Source organism: Salarias fasciatus, chromosome 20 (assembly GCF_902148845.1).
Source record: "Salarias fasciatus chromosome 20, fSalaFa1.1, whole genome shotgun sequence".
NCBI lineage: Eukaryota > Metazoa > Chordata > Actinopteri > Blenniiformes > Blenniidae > Salarias > Salarias fasciatus.
In genome coordinates, this window is record NC_043764.1 from 25,987,881 (window position 1) to 26,005,467 (window position 17,587).

At 44.2% G+C, this 17,587-nt stretch overlaps 2 protein-coding genes across 3 annotated transcripts; one reads left to right on the top strand and one right to left on the bottom strand.

The window, feature by feature from the left end:
• Positions 1–151: 151 nt before the first annotated feature.
• sort1b (sortilin 1b) lies at positions 152–10,302 on the bottom strand. 2 transcript variants are annotated; one of them, XM_030118028.1, is made up of 20 exons: positions 9,701–10,302; positions 8,425–8,484; positions 8,180–8,253; positions 7,990–8,092; positions 7,735–7,896; positions 7,529–7,602; positions 6,163–6,212; positions 5,872–5,999; positions 5,630–5,774; positions 5,210–5,365; positions 4,580–4,686; positions 3,794–3,896; positions 3,539–3,707; positions 2,730–2,920; positions 2,454–2,643; positions 2,161–2,277; positions 1,655–1,760; positions 1,455–1,567; positions 1,254–1,383; positions 152–1,092 (listed from the first exon to the last, which is right to left on the bottom strand). In XM_030118028.1, exons 1-20 carry the CDS (start codon positions 9,968–9,970, stop codon positions 1,078–1,080), a joined length of 2,463 nt encoding a protein of 820 aa, XP_029973888.1. In that variant the 5' UTR covers positions 9,971–10,302; the 3' UTR covers positions 152–1,077. The 2 variants fall into 2 exon arrangements, with proteins under 2 accessions (XP_029973888.1, XP_029973887.1); XM_030118027.1 differs by having other exon boundaries at positions 1,455–1,760.
• Positions 10,303–14,455: 4,153 nt separating this feature from the next.
• Positions 14,456–17,465, top strand: sypl2b (synaptophysin-like 2b). Its single transcript, XM_030118031.1, has 6 exons — positions 14,456–14,628; positions 14,774–14,851; positions 15,263–15,381; positions 15,470–15,674; positions 16,019–16,207; positions 16,285–17,465. Exons 1-6 carry the CDS (start codon positions 14,611–14,613, stop codon positions 16,405–16,407), a joined length of 732 nt encoding a protein of 243 aa, XP_029973891.1. The 5' UTR covers positions 14,456–14,610; the 3' UTR covers positions 16,408–17,465.
• The last annotated feature ends 122 nt before the right edge of the window (positions 17,466–17,587 follow it).

The window sequence follows — 17,587 nt, forward strand, 5'->3', positions numbered from 1 at the left end:
TTGTAAAAGCCGATCGGTACAAAAGCTGGTTCAATTCTTACAAACACGACGCACGCACGAGTACAGTGATTATTAGATTATCACAACAGGCCACTCTTAGGAAAAAAGTTCAACTACAAACCCTTCGCATACAAAGGACCTTGTTCTTTTATGCAGCCACGACTGCAGACAAACTTTTTAAAGTCTTGAAACATTTTACGACCCTGGACAATGATGCATAACACGTCTTCCTGGATGGTATTTCCATTCATCAACTAACAGAAGACTTAGAAAAAAAACATGATGCCAATAGGCGTATTTAACATGCATGGACGATATAGTGAATACACTAAATCCAGACATCTTATTGCTATCAAACCTAATGGAAATGCTAATTTCCACGTATGTCTTATTACTCTGAAGTTAGATTTTGGTGCCGAGTCGTACCAAAAGTCTGCAGGCTTGTATTCCAGGTACAGACTGAAACAGGTGATTTCAGAAAAGGCGTCAGGCTGAAAGCATCGGATTTACACACTCCGGCCCGTCGGGGCTTTTACGTTTCTTTCTCTTTTTTTTTTTTTTTTACAAATACTTCATGAAATAGAGGTTAAAGACTCAAATGGAAGCGTTTTAGCCAGTAGGGGTGAAAAATGGGGTCTGTACAAGTGCATGAAGGGAAGGACCGGAGTCCTTGACAGCAGTGGGAGGGTTTCCATTCGCCCCCCCCCCCTCAGGTGGAGAGACAGGCGGGACCCGTAACGCAGTGGTGGGAGATTTATACAGCAGGCATTTCTCCAAATCCAATTTTGTCTGGCTGTGTCGGCGGCTCACGCGGCCGCTGCAGTTCTTCTACTCGAATGGATAGCTGGAAGCGTGACGCAGAGACCTCCTCCACAGTCCCCGGCGGCCCCCGGGGCGGTCTCCGTACATTCATTACACCTGACCGATGACGGCGGACAGACGCAGACTCGAGGCCCGAGCCGACGCCAGAGAGTGAAAGGAAGAAGTAACTGGGGCGAGAGTGACGGGGAGAGGAGCCGGCCCGCCTCCGGGACGGCCTGGGAGCCTGCCGCTCAGCTGCTCGACTGGCCCGACCGGCTATTCAAGGAGATCCTGCGCAGGAGGAAAGACGAGAGCGTGCCGATGAGGCCAGGTGAGCAAACAACCCATGTCATGTTTACACAGAGAGATATGACTCCAGTGACCCAATTCCCAACTGTCGGGTTACAAAGGGCAGAAACCGAACTAGTTAATGAGTCTCTTTATCGCCGTACCTCGTCTGAGTCGTCATGAAACTCGATCTTGCCGTTGTGAGAGTGGTTGGTCTCCAGCGGGTCGTCCATGGCGTCGGCCGTGTTGTCCTCGGCGTGCTGCTGCAGCACCGAGTACCGGTGGACCAGGAACCTGCGGGACACACTCGCGTCAGGACGCGTCCTCAGCGCGGGGACGGGACGGAGTGTTTTCCGAGCACCAACCTTCCGCCGCACACGTATTTCTTCACGAAGATGACGCCGGCGGCGACGCTCAGCAGCATGACCACGATGACGGTGATGACGACCAGCACCGTCCTGGAGGAGCCTTCCTCCGGCTGTGGACAACACCAGCAGACAGTTCTCACAGCGGTCAGACCATCAGGGCAGCATTTGCTTCGTCGTGACCTTCGGGAGATACGAACCTGGTCCCGGCCCAGCAGGTCGCTCACACACCTCTTACTGAGGTCCACCTCTTCACGCTGCGGCATGGTGCCTCCTTCGCATTTATCTCCAGGGATCTTCCTGTAGCTGTGAACCAAGAGCAAAGTCATCTCTCCGTGGGCTCTGAGGTTTTGCACAAAAAGCTGATTAAGGTTCAAAACAGTTTGGATAAAAGGGTGTTCGTGTTAAACCAAGCACAGAACGTCAAGGCTGAGTCTGACTCTGATAAGCGTATCGAATTGATAAGGTTTGAGTTTGAAGGGATCTGCAGGACTAAAACATGCACAGCAGAAACTTCTACAACAGATGATTTCTGTGTGGATTCAAACTGGACAAAACATTCTTTTATCTCGGTTCTGGAGGCTAACACAGTCTGTACTTCACAGGCTAGGCTGAAGACATTTCTACTTAATAAAGTGTCCAGAGAGGACTGGTTCTTTCTCTCTGTGTAAAAGCAAACTTTCTGAGGTGGAAGCCAGAGTCTTACCCATTGGTCCGCAGCTGCTCCTCTCTGCCGTGTAAACAATACTCCAACACCGTGCCTTTCAGATCAGGCTGCTCCACGCACTCGGAGCTGTTCTCTTGACGATAGTATCCAAAGTCACTGTGGAAAGCAGTTTGTATTTAATGCTAATTAACGTCATACTGACTCGATCAGTCCTCCTTAAACTGCATTTCAAGTGTGTCGATGAGAGTAAACCTTCCAGATTTACAGTTTACACATTACCTTCAGTTTTATCAACACAGGTGACATTAGCTCTCTGGGCTGGCTGGTCTTACCACAGGAAGTCGTCCAGGGTGCACAGGCACGGCGTCGGCTGGGTGGTGACCTCGTAATCACGGCCGTTGTAGCAAACCGAGTCCTTTCTGAGACGCAGGAATTTCTCTTTGTAGCCCAGGATGCATCCGTCGGCCGGGTCGCTGATGTCGTCGGAGTGGGCCAGCCACTGCACGTAGTCGTTATCCCCACCTGGGCCGACACAAGGTCAGATTCTGTCTCAAGAGGCCAAAAAAAAGAAAATCACAGAAATATTGCTGTGGAGGCAGCTGGCTTACAGTCTCTAGTGAGGAGGTCCCTGAAGTCGATGGTGATGGAGACCCAGCTCTGGCTCAGCGCACTGCCTTTGTAGCCCCAGATGCTGACGTTCATGGAGCGGGCGCCGGGCTCCGACGCCAGCCCGGTGAAGTAGATGGGCTCGTTGGTGAACGTGTACACGTGCCAGCACTGGCCCTCATCGGTGGAAAATCTGGGAGGACATCAAAACCAGACATTTCAATACGAACTGCAAAGATGTTGTGAATAAAGGGGTTGTCAAACATAAGGCCCGTGGGCCAAAACCAGCCTGCAAGCTGCTCCAATCTGGTCAAACCACCAAACAAATGGTCAAAATTCCAGAAAACATACACCATGTTTTCACAAATTTCTGAAGAATAGCAAAGTATCGGTGGTGCTGCCATGAAAGGTAGCAAAAAAATTAACCTCAAAGTCATGCTCTAATGAAACAATGAAACAGCTGCAACACCAAAAGGTTTCAATAAAATTAGCCTAGCAAAATTAGCAAGTAAAAATCCAATTATGTGACAAGTAATTGATTAATGAAGGCTCTTAAAATCTGAGCTGCACCAGGAAGAATGACAAAATACTTCCCTGTGCATACACAGGGAAGTATTTTCATCAAATATACTCTGCATCACGACAGAAAATTGTGGCACTATTTTAAGTCTGGCTCGTTCAAAATGAAATTATTATATAATGAGTTTCACACATTGGGCTTAATACATGATCAGAGCACAAATGAACAGAAAAGTAAATCAGTAAATACCGATCAAACTCAAGTTTTCCATCGCCAATGAAAGGAACTTACTTAATTTTGTCGACGGTTTGGGCGCTGTGCTCCACGGCCACCAGCAGCCCCCCAGAGTCCAGAATAGCATAGTGATGTGGCCCGGTGAGCGCCTTTATCCAGCTGTAGCCCCCGTCGTCAGACACGTACACATCTGGCGTGGTCACCGAGATGGCATCGCCAACGCTCCCTGACGGAACAGCAGAGACAGTCGGCGCATAAGAAAGAGCTCCCTTCAGTGGATCTGGGAGCGCCGAGGCTTTCTGCGAGAGTCACCGTGAGCGATGATGAGGCCCACGGCGTTGGGCTCAGTCAGAGGCAGCATGGGGACGTTCAGCCTCATGGCAGTGCTGTAGGCGGCGTGGATGTGGAGCGAACACTGCAGACAGAAAACAGAAGGAGGCTTCAGTATATCAGTGTTCAGAACAGCAGGGTTCAGAGTGAGGGATGAGGAGTCGCACCCTCACAGAGCTTCAGCCAGCCCAGGGAGTCTTTTCAGTAAGATTAGTATTACTTTTAACTGCTCTTGCGTCAAACACATTTTTCAGAAAATGTCTTGGAAAATCAAACAGTTACGAGAGAAAATGACTACAATCTCCACTAGAAGGCAATTTTAATGAAACATTCTGTTGCAAAATACAGTGAAAAGTCAAAAATCTTCTCTTATAGCTGCTGCATTCTGCATGTTTTTGCAAACTCACCCTGACAGCTCATCTTTGAGGCTAATTGCTAGCTTGTTAGCATTTGCTGGCTTTCACAGCAGCCTCACCGATTCCTCGGCTCGGGTCACAGGGTTGTGCTGAGTTGAGTTGTGTTGTGTCTGCTACTCTCAATAAATTTGTTTAGAAAAATAAATAAATAAAAATATTTCACTTAAGTGTTTACAATTCACTTGGTGGTTTGGCAGGTTGGATTGGAGCCTGTTGTGGGCCAGTTTTGGCTACACGGGACTCATGATTGAAACCCCTGTGCTTGCTGGATGCAAGTCATTAAGTACAGTCTGCAACTATGGCTTTTATCAACACTAACTGTTCTTTGCTTGTCTTTCTTCTTTGTCTTTACCTCTGCCGAGTCTTTGGACGTGGCATCACATTTGCTGTTGGGCGGTTTTCGCAGCGGAACCCATTCGCCTCCCTGGTCGAAGGACACGACAGACTGCACGGAGCCATCTGGCAGAGCAAGACAGGAGCACATTATTAGAGAAAAATGTGGGGAATAAAAATAAAAAGTAAATGTAGATTCACAGAATAAATCAACTTTCTATCAGGCACAGATGTTCTTGTTTCTTTAAACTGTTGGAAGCTAATGACAATCACAAAACAGACTGGATTCAATACCTAATTCAGACACCATTCATTCTACAAATAAAGAGTGAAATCTCTTGAATAATACCCCACTGCGTGAGGCAGAAAGGGTTGAAAAGGAGAATGAAACTGAAAAGAAATGAGAGCAACACGGAAACCAAAGTTAATGTTTATCTGGTAACGTGAGCTGAGCCTGATTCAGAAAGGCAACACTTCCAACACTGGGCCGCTAATTAAATATTTACCCGCCACCCTCCCTCTGGTATGGGGATGCTATAAAAGTGTGTGTGTGGGTGTGTGTGTTTTTCTCAGGGAATCTGAGGGCAGGCAGGTGTGTGTGTGTGTGAGATTCCTTCACCTGGGCTTCACCTGAACGCTGGAGCCTTACCTTTGGCCAGAACGCTGGTGATGAAAACTCCTCGCAGGGAGGTGACGTTGGTGAAGTCGGTGTCGCCCCCCGTGGCGGTGTAAAGATGGCGCTCCAGTGACACGGAGTACACGATGCCGCGGTCATCCGACACATAAACTACTCCACAGCTTGTGTCTGCAGTAGAGGGAAAACAAAGAAACAGTCCGCTGAAATATACTGTGTGTAAATTCACAGGAAACGAGGCGCTGACAGATCTCCATGGTGCGAGTTCTCCACATTTACCAAAAGTAGCAACGACCTCTTTATGTATGTAGTAGAATTCCTCTTGTTTATGTTTCACATGTGTAAATGACGTGATGCAGGTCCACCTGGCCGTGACCATAATCACACCTGATAACATGTTATTAAGTGAAAGGACATGACAGGTGCAGCACTGACCTCCTGGCTCGTCCACATGCATGAAGACCATCTCATCATTCGCTGCCAGGATTGAATAAAAACGCTCGTGGTCGACGGGAGGCAGCTGGGCGAAGTTCCACGAATCGCCCTGATCCACAGACACCTTGATCTCCCTCAGATTGTCCTGCGGGGGGTGGGGGCGGGGACGGGACAGAGGGGTTCAGTTTTCTTCTACACCCGAGTTGATTCAGTCAACTTCTCAGGCGACGTTTCTTACTCACCATTCCGGTCATGACAGAGGCGAAGAGGAAGCGTCCACCCAGGCCAAAGGAGTAGACCTTTGAGGTCAGACTCACGTTGCTGTGACCATAATCTGATGTCCTCCACAGTTCCAGTGACCCGCGATCATCTGTAGGAGTTTACAACTCAACGTGATCCATACTTTTATGTAATAGTTTCATACGATATTCTATACAAATAAATATGAATTTCATGCTCATTAACTATCATATTAGCAAAACTCAACTAAATTGTGTTGATATTGATCTTTGAGTCATTTGTCAGTGACTTACTGCAAGACGTGTTGTGGCTTATTGTGTAGAACATGGTGTTTCTCCTTCCCCTGAAAGCAGAGCGATGAGTCAAGTACGACGTGCAAAACAAAAAGTCAAGCTAAACAAATGTGAACTGATATTATGACAACCGCGCTACTTTCTCAACAAACAGCGTCTGCTTTGGAAATGCTTTGCATTTCAGCACCAAGGACGAAATCCGGTTTCACACAGGATCCTCTCGGCGGTTCTCATCTGCCACTGTAATGGTGTAACGTTCACTTCCCCGTGAGAGTCAGCCCAACCCGCCTTTCTGTCATTTGTGCTTTAATTGCTCGTGTTTTGACTTCAGCGCTCTCCTGTCCCGAGCTGAGGAGGATCCATTTTATCCCCCGCGTTAACACCCCCCGGGGTGTGTTTCAGGATTCCAGGCAAAAGCCTGTGACTGTTTTGGACACGCGGTTCTCTCGGGCCAGGCGACCTTGATGGCCCGGTCTTAAAACTGAAAGTAATAGAAAGGATGAGGTGTACACTTGCTGGTTCAATGGAAAAATTTGAAAAAACATGGCGGCCCTTCCTAAGGTATATAGAGTCTTTTAAATTAGTTAGCTTACCACAGTGAAATATAACAGGAACAACATCACCATGGCAGAGTTCTACATTTTAATGTTATTTTCACTTATATTTCTAAATTATATCGAATTCATTTTGTACCTTCATTTCCTGGTTACTTCAACACGTACAGTATAAATGTTGCGGGTATGTCTGTTTTGCCCTTTTTTTTTTTTTTTTTTTTTTTTTTTTTCTTTTTTTTTTTTTCTTTGCTTTTGGAGGGATTAGGGTAAGTGGGGGTTTTCTAAGTTTGGGGGGGGAGTCATTTTGTGTCTGGTACACACTTAATATGTAAATTTGTATTGAAAATGCATAAATAAAATTATAAAAAAAAAAAAAAAAAAAAAAACTGAAAGTAAAAATAGATCCAGAGCCGCCAAGGCTACGGAACGATACACATCAGGAAGTAGCTTCAAAACAACAGGTATGCTGTGAGAGGGCTTGGCAACAACACAACTAGTCCAACGGTGAGTGAGTCACTGTTTGCAATGCGGTTTTACCACCTGCGTGACAAAGGCACAGCAACGCTGACCTCCCTGAGTGAAAGGCCCTGAAGATAGCTGTCTTGACCTCATAATGCTTTGTCACTGACCTACATTAACAAAAATTTTGCATAAGTTCAAGCTAATCCAAAAATTCTGCCACATTTCACCTGAAGAGGAACATAAAGGTGAGGGTTCCAGTAAACTCAGGGTTAATCCACCTCTCCCTCATCTCACTGATCTCCAGGTTACTGATAAAGACATTGATATTGTGGGTTTGTCGTGTCTCTTACCATTTCATTAAACACACCGTGTGGTAGATAATTTTCCAGGTCTGTGCGAAATCCTCAGACAGCCACAGTTCATTCTGAGGACGGAGAAAATATTCAGTATTAGCTGATCGACCTCATCCCGTAACCGCCTCCGAACACCAGAACAATGGAGACGCTCCGTGTGTTGAATTACTGACATGATGTCTCGCTGTAATCCGAGCACTTACGTTGCTGCTGAGCACTGCCAGCACGCTGGAGTTCTCTGGGTTGTAGGAGATCTGCGTAAGGGGATTGAACAGCAGGTCCCTGTGGACAAAGTTCTCCCCGAAATCCTCAGAGACGAAAAGCCGAGATCCAAGACTTCGAGAAACCTCAGCTGTCAGAATCACCTACGAGAGCAGGTCAGGATGATTCTTTAGAGGCCTGCTCTAAAAAAAAACAACAAGGAAATGTGGCGAGGACCTAATCAGGAAGTAACTTACTTTCCCTGAGTTCTCGGGCCCGATGGCGATACCGAACTCGGATCGGATGAAGGTGCTGTTGATGAGGGTCGTCACATCCTTGAACGACTTCCCATAGTCCTCACTGGCAAACAAATAGTTACAGTGAAATTAAATGCAAATCAAGTCGCCGAAATGTATCTCAGGTGAAAAAAAAAAAAAAATAGTTTACCTCCTATAAAGTTTGGACTGGCCGAACTTGATCATGAAGAAGGGCACCTGAAAGGTCGTCAAAGCCAGAATAACCTGCAGAAACAAAGGAAGGAAAGAAAATTTCGGCTTGAGAGAATGGAGCGAATCTCATTTATTGGTGTGTCTGAGAGCCTGACTTTGGGGAAGTCATTATATAGCACAAGCAGAGGGATTTGCTGTGTCTTTATTTTAACATTTGCAGTCCACATCAGAGGGAACACTCACCCCTGTGCCATCTCCAACCCAGGCCAGCGACACCGAGCCACTCAGGTCATTGAACGTACACTGAGGAAAAACAGCAACGGCATGTTCACACATTCCTCGTAGTATAAGACATTACAGTAGAAAAAAAAAAGGCAGTTCAACAGTGTATTGCAACAGAAACCGATGCTACATCATAAGAGGAACAAACTGCTGACAAAAAGCGACAAACTGACAAAACAACTCTCAACTGCGACCAAAGCTTGTGTGTGACTGCTGCCTCCAGACAGGGTTTTTTTTTCTTCTTGTTGCTTTGACTGGCAGTGTCTTTCCCCCTCATCTTGTGTTCAAGTACTGACGACCAAGTGTGTGAAGTGAATCACCACTTTACAGACCAGACACAAGGCTTTAAGCCAACTGGCAGCCATCTGAACACAACAACAACAGACCACGGATCAAGAATTGGATTTTCAGACCTTAATTTTCCTGCTGATTAAGTACACTTAGCAGGGAAGCTAAAATGTTTTCACTGTTGGAGGAACTTCTGCTCTTGGATCATTTAAAATATCATGCTGGAAGAAAGCTCTGAGCCTTCAGGAATCCTGTTTCCTGCAGATTACTGGGGCCAGGCATACAAATACTGATGCAAAGGCGATCACATGGCAGTGGGTTATACAGGCAAATAAGAAGCACTGGTGTACTAAGAGAGAACACAAAAAAGGTGCGCAGATCTTGTAAAGGCAGTTTACACTTTAACCTCTTCCTGGTTGAAGTGTGTTGATGAAACTCAAACACCCTAGTCACTGTGTCCTAACTTGACTTCCTGCTTCTTAACTGCTTTCACAATTACACAAACATGGCTTTTAATTAGAAAATAACTCGCAGGCAGCCAGTCACATGGCCTTCCCATGGGTCAATTTTCCTGTCAACATTCAAGGAGGCAGGCAGATTCAAGTGGGATAAGGAGCGAAATATAGGTCATGGCCATTAGAGCAACCTTTGAAACAGGAAAACTAGACAAACCTGAAGACTCACTACACTGTACTGCATCAGACAAATAAATGTGATCTTGTAGATCATATTTCAGCATATGAGATACAGGATTAATCATGACGTGTATTGTTTTCCAATACAAACAATAGAAAGCAGATCCTCCCTCCTGCAGCCATCGCAGGTGAGTGGAAAAACCATGATGAGGCTGATCTGCACACCTGGTTCGACCTCTCGCCTCTGTCTCCGTCTCTGTCTCATGTAATCACCAGGCGTGTGAAGTGTAACAGGACCTCAGCCGGTAACTTACACTGTGGGTGTTGTCCGCCAACTTGCTCTCAAAATCTCCCACAGCCTTGCACGAGTCCTGGTCGGCGCTCCTCCTGGATCTCAGGTGGTGCGCTGATGGAGCCAGCCACGCAGGCACGGATCTCCGGACGCGGTTCAGAGCCGGATCCGATCCGATTCTGGAACGCCTCAGGAAAGCCGAGGATCCGGATCTGGATTCCTGCTGGAAATCTAAACCGGCCGTGAAAGTGACAGCAGATAGCAGCAAGATGACCCGGAGCAGAAGTCCCATCCTCTCTGCGGGTGGTGGAATAGAAATAGAAATAAAAATCAAAAAAAATGTAGAAGAGGTTCTTTGTGGATCCCGGTTATGAATTGAAGGTCGCTCCTGCTCCGCGGGATGACATCAACAAACAGTCCTCCTGACAGCGACTGTTTCAGGCTCGCGCCGCACGCAGCATCCGCAGGGGAATTTCAACCGGTTTCACCGCCCAGCAGCGACACGAAACACCGAGGGAGGATCGCGAATTCACAATTTAAGCGAGGTGGTAAACGCATATTATTGTCGCTCCTTCATGCACATCACGCACTGTAATGAATAGAAATAGAGCCGACAGGTCGTAATGCTCTGTGAGGAAATCGGCGCTCTGATTGGCTGCTCCCGACCACCTATTGGCTTTTCTCATTGGTTGAGTCATAAGGAGGCGGGACGATTGGATGAGCTGTATATTTACCTGTCAAAGGCTTTCAAGGTAGGTTGCGCAATATTGTCATGAAACTATTCTTCATAAAAAAAAGATTTTTTTTAAACGTTTTCTTCATATTTAAAAGGACATTGGTTATTACAACGAACAAAATAAATAGATAAATAATAAATAAATAAAACAAAAAATAGGAGAGCTATATTCCATATAAATCTAACGCAAAATATATGTCCATTCATCGATGGTGGAAGGTTTTCTTAAATATTAAGCATGTTGAAAAATCAGGGTTACGCTCTTGCTAAAGTTGCAACTCAACACTGACCTTGATCAGCTTGATCAGCAATTGTTTTCATGTCTGAAGTAAATTCAAAAACATCAGTCAGTATTTCTTTATGAAGCACTGAAATGCAAAGACACTGAAATGAAAAACTTTTTAAAGATGTATGCAATACACACACACACACACACACACACACACACACACACACACACACACACGCACACATACACACACACCAAAACAGAAAGTGGAAACTAACATCTGAAAAAAGATTGCACATGTTTCCTGTTATTTTCCATTTGCATCACTTACAAAATATATTTAAAAAAAGGACATTTTTTTCAAAAATGATTATGTAATGAAATATTTTATTTTTCTGTGTATGTCAGCATGTCATAATGTATAATATGAAACTTTCATTTTGTAAGTTTGCAGGTTACTTTTGTCTGGAACTAAATTAATGGATCTGAAATGTTAGAATTGAGATTAATTTATTCTGAGTGTGGGTAATCTCTTCAGCAGTTGCCCTTTTTGCTATAAATGAAACCAAGTGAAGGACACATATAGTACATATATAAATACTTTGAATGCAAGCACCAACTGAACAGACAAAGTTGTGAGTGGCAGTTTTTAATGATACAAATCTGTAGAAGTTGCTTGATTGTAGCTCTTATTTGAGGTCTCACCACCTCAGGCTTAATGCTAAGACCCAATTTTGAAATATTTAAGGCTTGATCTGTGGAGAAAAAAAACATGTTCAATGAGGAAAAACAGCTCTTCCTGTCTTATGATCTCATTTAATTAAATTGCATTGAGTGATTTTCTGTACTTGGCCATATCCACAAACAATCCTGATCAATTCTATTTATTGCACAGGGTATAATTTGTTTAAATCTTTGCATGTGATACCACAGCAGCTCATAATTCCTGCTCGACAACCCATGACAACCCATGACGAGTCATGTCACTAGTCATGGGTTGCAAAAAATATTTCAGCTAGCATCAGAGACTGACAAGAAATATGCAAACTGCATTCCAGAAGAAAACAAAAAGCAATGTAAAGCTTATCTTGCAAGGAGAATTAGCTCTTATATAACCATTTCTTCATCATACTGCTGCTAAAACAGTGAGGACTAGATCAGGTAGTCATTCTGAGTGTTTCATAATCTTTCTGAGTGTAGTTAGTGGTGTGGCACGACCTGTTCTGCAGGTTTTGAGGAAAGCAGGTGCTTTATCAGCTGCTCTTTCAAGCAAATAGACAAAAAGCTGAAAAACAGGTTAATTTTTTAAAGACATTCCTCACCTTGCGAAAAATTCACATGAGCTTTGGTACATTTGTTGTCTCGCTTTTCTACTTCTCTGTCTCCAGATACACTCAGAAACTCACACAGCCTGATCTGAAGAGCTGCATTCCTACAAAGGGACTGTACAATGGTGCAGAAGCCCCTCCCAGCTGCAGCCTAGTCAACTAATAAAAGGTGGAGAACAAAGCCACTCTTATTCCTTGGAGATGGGCTCGGCTGAAAAGAGAACTGTGCTCTCCTGACGGGACTGAAATGTTCTTGTCTGACTGCAAAATGTGCTCCGGAAAATTAAACAAATTAAGAGGAAGAATCAAATGTACCTGAATTTGTCTACTTACCATGTCTGGGAACAAGCATTTCATTATTCCACTGACAGCCTGTGTGTGAGACAGTTCAGCCCACATTAATGGGAATCATGGGGCACAGAGCTGGCTTTCCGTATGAGGTCAACGAAGCTCTTTCAGCGGCAGCAGAAAAGGCGACGTCTAGTGAAACATAATCATTGTCACTTTTTTCAGTTATATAAATCAGAGACTGCAATCCATAGCTTGAATTGATCATGTTGGAGTCAGGACAAACTGCTCAGCGGGTTCACAGATGACATTTTTTTTCTTTTGACTGAGTTGTTTTTAATCATGACTGGCTTTATCTTGTTAGGGATAATGTGTCCCTCGTCTTTTTAGGATGGAGATATCAGAGACACAGGCTTTGCTTCTCTCCACACAGGCCCCTCAGATGGGATGACCCTTTGAACTGTTTTCTTAGGTTTAGAAACTATAACGTAGAGGCTGCAGCTTTTAGCCTCGGCATATTGGTATTACACGCTGTCATTTCTAAGGTCTGTTACATTTATTATGTGGTTAGATTGTAAACAATGACCTTAAAACTATCTGTTATCAATGATGTTTATAAGCACTTTGTGACTGTGTGAATTGATACAACGAAGATCTTGAGAGCATACAGAGCCACATCATGCCCAGTGTTTTAGATTCTTTTCACTAAAAAAAGGCTTGTTAACACACACACACACACACACACACACACACACACACACACACACACACACACACACACACACACACACACACACATACATTCTGTAAAATAATTTCAATCTGGGATTAATAAAGTATTTCTATTCTGTTCTTCATACATGGTAAGATTAAAGCTCTAGAAACATGCACACATGTCAAAGCAATCATGGGATTATATGAAGGGAATTCTCGTTGTACAAAGCAATGTGTTGAGTGGACTGATAATATGGGGTTCATGAAGTCTTTGCTGGTTGCACAGTGGTGCAGTGGTTTGCAAATTTGCTGTATAACTGAAAAGTCCCCAGGTAGAGTCCAGAGTGGGTCTTTCTGTTTAGAGTTTACATGTGGTCCATTTTCATCCCAGAGTGCAAAAACATGTTTGCTGAGCTTAACTGGTGACTCTCGAGCTATCTCTTTGTGTTTGTTTATGATGGGTGGCGACTAGTCCACAGTCATCTGGGATGACTGACCCTGCCTTGGATAAAGATTAAAGGCAATTGATGGATGAGAGATACAGAAAGCTTCTAAATTGTGTTTTTTATAGGCCTAACAAACAATATATGTATGTGTATTCATCAACATAGATATCCCTCAATGAAAGCTTTAACTGTTTGCTTTTACCTTTCTTTAGTCATATGAACATTTTATCTTGATATTTTATGTGCTATAAATGTTATTTTACATGCGGTTTTCAGCAAACAATTTAAAGTAAGGTAATGTAAATTCAATATTTTCCATTAAGTAAATAATATTTTCTTAAAAGCATTTATATACAGTTCTCTTTCTCTCAGTTTTAATAATCACAATATGAGGGGACTTTGTCTGCAATTATTATGCCATTAGAGAATTTATAAATTAACAGTCTGAAATCAGGTGAATTGAAAAACAACTTTTTCATTGTAGGATTGGAAAGACATGGGTTTTTAAAGCAAAATGTACAGACAGTTTTATAGTTAAAATAAGATAGCATTCAATAGATTGGGAGTAAAGCAGCATAAAGTACAGAAATGCAAGAAGAGAAAGAAAAGACATGTAGTAATGGAACAACAGGTGTAGTAAAATGAGACAACACAATTTAAAGAGGATAAAACAGTATATAGATGTGATGGAGAAACTGACTTATTTAGATTTGTTTAATATACAATACAGTATTTACAGGGTAAAAATTAGGACCTATCCCAAACCATAGTTCCAAACACTATGGCATCATGGTATCTCCAGACAAGGCTGCTCCACTTTATTTGCTTATTGGTGCTTATTTCTCTTTGTCTAAAAGGTCAGTTTTGTTCTAGAACACTGAATCCAGTGATTTTCAGTCGCCTGGACTGAATCGTTTGGGTTGTTGAGGTGTTTCTCCCCTGTGCAGTGTGTGTCTCTGCAGTGTGTGTTAGGTCTTGCAGGCCTGCAGAGTGCGGGCAGTCCAAACCGACCCGCTGCGCCACAGCGCCCCCTGCCGGCCCCGGACGTCGCTGATCACGTGTTTTCGACTCCGATTCGCTGAAGTTGGTGAAAAAGTTTGACAAGACCGAGGCGCCTCGCAAGAGCAGCTAAAGACCCGGGGAAAAGAGCTCGATTGTCGGCGTGAGACGGTGAATTCGGCCGGAGGATCGATGGAGTCCGTCGCTCAGGTGAGAAGGCGCACGGAGGCACGCGCCGACGGCGAAACGACGCGTCACGAACGGCCACTTTTACGGGAACACTCCTATTTATTTTACACTTCCTCAGCACTTTCACGGCTTCCTGCTCATCCCGTGTCGTTGTTTCATGCATTAGAAAGTGCTGACTTCAGGATTCAACCTCGACTTGGGTCCCCTGAAGGAGCCTTTGGCGTTTATCCGTCTGCTGGAATGGGTAAGTTTTATCCATATCTGTGTGCTTTTTGATACCATATGGCCTATGGCGGTGTCTGCCTGCCCATACCAAATGGTAAAAATACCTTACAAATTGATTATCTTGTTTGTCTTGTGACCCACTACACGCCCTAAACAGCTATGTAAGTCACTCCTGGAGATGTTGGAGGTTTTCTAATGTGGTTTCACACTGTAGTTCTGTCTTTTTTTTTTAAAAAGTTATCTTGTTCAAACATGTTGACTGTAACATTGATCCAGATCAGTGTGGATGCTCTTTACTTTGGTCTAATTTAATTCCAGACTTTGCTGTGAACTTGGCACCCTGTGGTCATATCTTCCGGGGGTTAGTAAGTGTGTGTGTGTGGGTGTGGGTGGGCGACTCATTTGACTTGTCTTGTGTCTGTTGCTGCAGTTTTTCTCCATATTTGCATTTGCCACCACCGGAGGTTACAGCGGCTCCAGCAGCATCAACGTCAAGTGTCCTGGAGCGACCAGCCAGGAGATCCACGCTGACTTCAACTACCCGTTCAAGTGTGTATGACCAGGAAGAACCTGAGGCGTTGTGCAGGTAGAAAGGCTCGAACTGACTGAAAGATACTCCCTCTCTGTCTGCACGCAGCTTGATGCAGCATCCCTACTTGGTGCCTGACTGTAAAGTCAACTCCACGGGCCAAGAGAAGCTCTTCCTGAGGGGTGATCATGCATCCTCCGCGCAGTTCTACGTCTGTGTCGGAGTGTTTGCCTTCCTCTACAGCACTGCCACTCTTATCCTCTATCTGGGCTACCAGCACTTGTACCAGCAGACCAGCCGTGGCCCCATTGTGGTATGTTTTCTTTCTTTTTCTTTTTCTTTTTTTAGCCATTTCCTGGATGTGTAAGACAATGTCAAGCAGATAAAGATTTACACATATGTCCCACATGTGTTGACTGGTTTTGAGTAAATAGTTTTGGGTCCTGTTTATAACAGGGCCTAAATTCACGCAACACACAGGTGGTTATTCTTCTGTCTTTTGTGATTTTAAGACAGACATTGTAGTCAAGCCAAGTTGGAGTGGAGCTGGAGGTCAGAGAAAGTGCATTTAACAGAGCTGTGCAAATGAGAAGGCAGCTGAGCCGCATCAGCTTTTCACGTTGGTCTTTATTAATATTTCCCTTTCTTGCTCTGCAGGATTTGTTGGCGACTGCAGCGTTCACCTTCCTCTGGCTGGTGTCGTCTTCTGCCTGGGCTAAAGGCTTGACTGATGTGAAGTTTGCCACCAGTCCTGCCACCATTTTAACCGACGTTGCGGTGTGCAAACAGGCCAACGTGTGCACCACTGGAGCGGTGCCGCACATGGGCCGACTCAACGCGTCTGTGGTGAGTCCCCGTGCGGGGAAGTGACTCGTGCTTTCGTGCTTTCAGGCACAGGTTTGATTCATGTCATTCTCTGGCAGATATTCGGCTTTCTCAACCTCATCCTGTGGGGCGGCAACTGCTGGTTCATTTATAAGGAAACGCCGTTCCATAAATCAGCCAACCAGCCGGCGGATGTGGAGGGGGGCCCGAGGCCTTCGTAACCACCCAGCTTCCTCATTTCTGGATGTCTAACATATAGTGTTAATAAACGAGTAGTTTGGTTGATGACTGATGAGCTAAAACTTGCTCGAGGAGTAATATACCTGTGAAACTGCCCGCTTTTTGTTTTTTTGCGGCGGTTATTTGTTCGACTGATCTAATTTCAAACGCATTTCAAAAGGCACTAATATTTAAGTTGGCTGAAATTAACAAGTAGGACACAAAAATGTTGCTTTATCAGGTGCTCAGTTGGCACCTTTTAACCGTTCAAACCCAAAATGAAATTTCCCTTATTTCGAATTGCAGCTGTGTGGCGTTTCTGCACCATGCGTTTGCCATTAAATTTCCTTTTAAAGACTCAGGGTTCATGTGTGTTTAGACAAAATGGTAAAATAAGTATTAGACCAAACATCACTTTAAGTGCATTTATTGTTAAGACAAGCAGAAACCTAATCAAAGTTCAGTTTAACAGACCAACTTGTGATTCTATAATCTTATAGCTCATTTGAAAGAATAATTCAGGCGCCGATGTGAGATTATCTATGGCGGGTAAGGGAAATTTTATTTCAGCTGTTTTTGTCTTGTGTCATCTTTCATCAATCCGTTATGTTTGACTGATGTCTGAGTATAATTTGAGCTTGCTGCTTCTGTCCATTCAGCGCTTAAAACAACATGAAACTAACTATTACTGAGGTCAAGTTTACAGGCGTTTCCTTTAAGATTACTTTTCTGTTCATCTTTGTGATGATTAATTGTAACATATCCTGTCAAGACCCAGCAGTATTTGAAACCCACTGTGCCATCTATAGCTTGACTTCAGACAGGTGGTGGTAGTTTTTTGACATTTTCCTGAAACAATTCTATTTGTTTTGCTCTTGCCTGGCTTCTACCTCCTTTTTGTTACAAGGGAATGAAAGTTTTCTCTGCTTCTGCCATTGTTACACCTTTTTCTATATTGCTTTTCTTGTTACCAAAATCATCAGTTACAGATTAAGATCTTGTTACAATCCCAAAAATATTTTGTGCATCAATTAAATAAAAGAACCGGAGGTGAAGCTACGTCTCGTTTGTTTGCCTGATTTCGTTCACTGGGAGCTCGCACACTATTCAGTGTTTCTCGAGATCTGGTTTACAGGAACTGACAAATGTCTCTCTCTCTCTCTCACACACACACACACACAC

Coding starts and splice junctions, on each gene's coding strand:
- sort1b (XM_030118027.1), bottom strand. CDS start 9,970: ATGGGACTTCTGCTCCGGGTCATCTTGCTGCTATCTGCTGTCACTTTC. Junction 8,254..8,424: donor GGGTTGGAGATGGCACAGGG/GTGAGTGTTCCC, acceptor TTGTTTCTGCAG/GTTATTCTGGCTTTGACGAC. Junction 5,366..5,629: donor GCATGTGGACGAGCCAGGAG/GTCAGTGCTGCA, acceptor CCTCTACTGCAG/ACACAAGCTGTGGAGTAGTT.
- sypl2b (XM_030118031.1), top strand. Junction 14,852..15,262: donor TTATCCGTCTGCTGGAATGG/GTAAGTTTTATC, acceptor CTGTTGCTGCAG/TTTTTCTCCATATTTGCATT. Junction 16,208..16,284: donor GCCGACTCAACGCGTCTGTG/GTGAGTCCCCGT, acceptor ATTCTCTGGCAG/ATATTCGGCTTTCTCAACCT.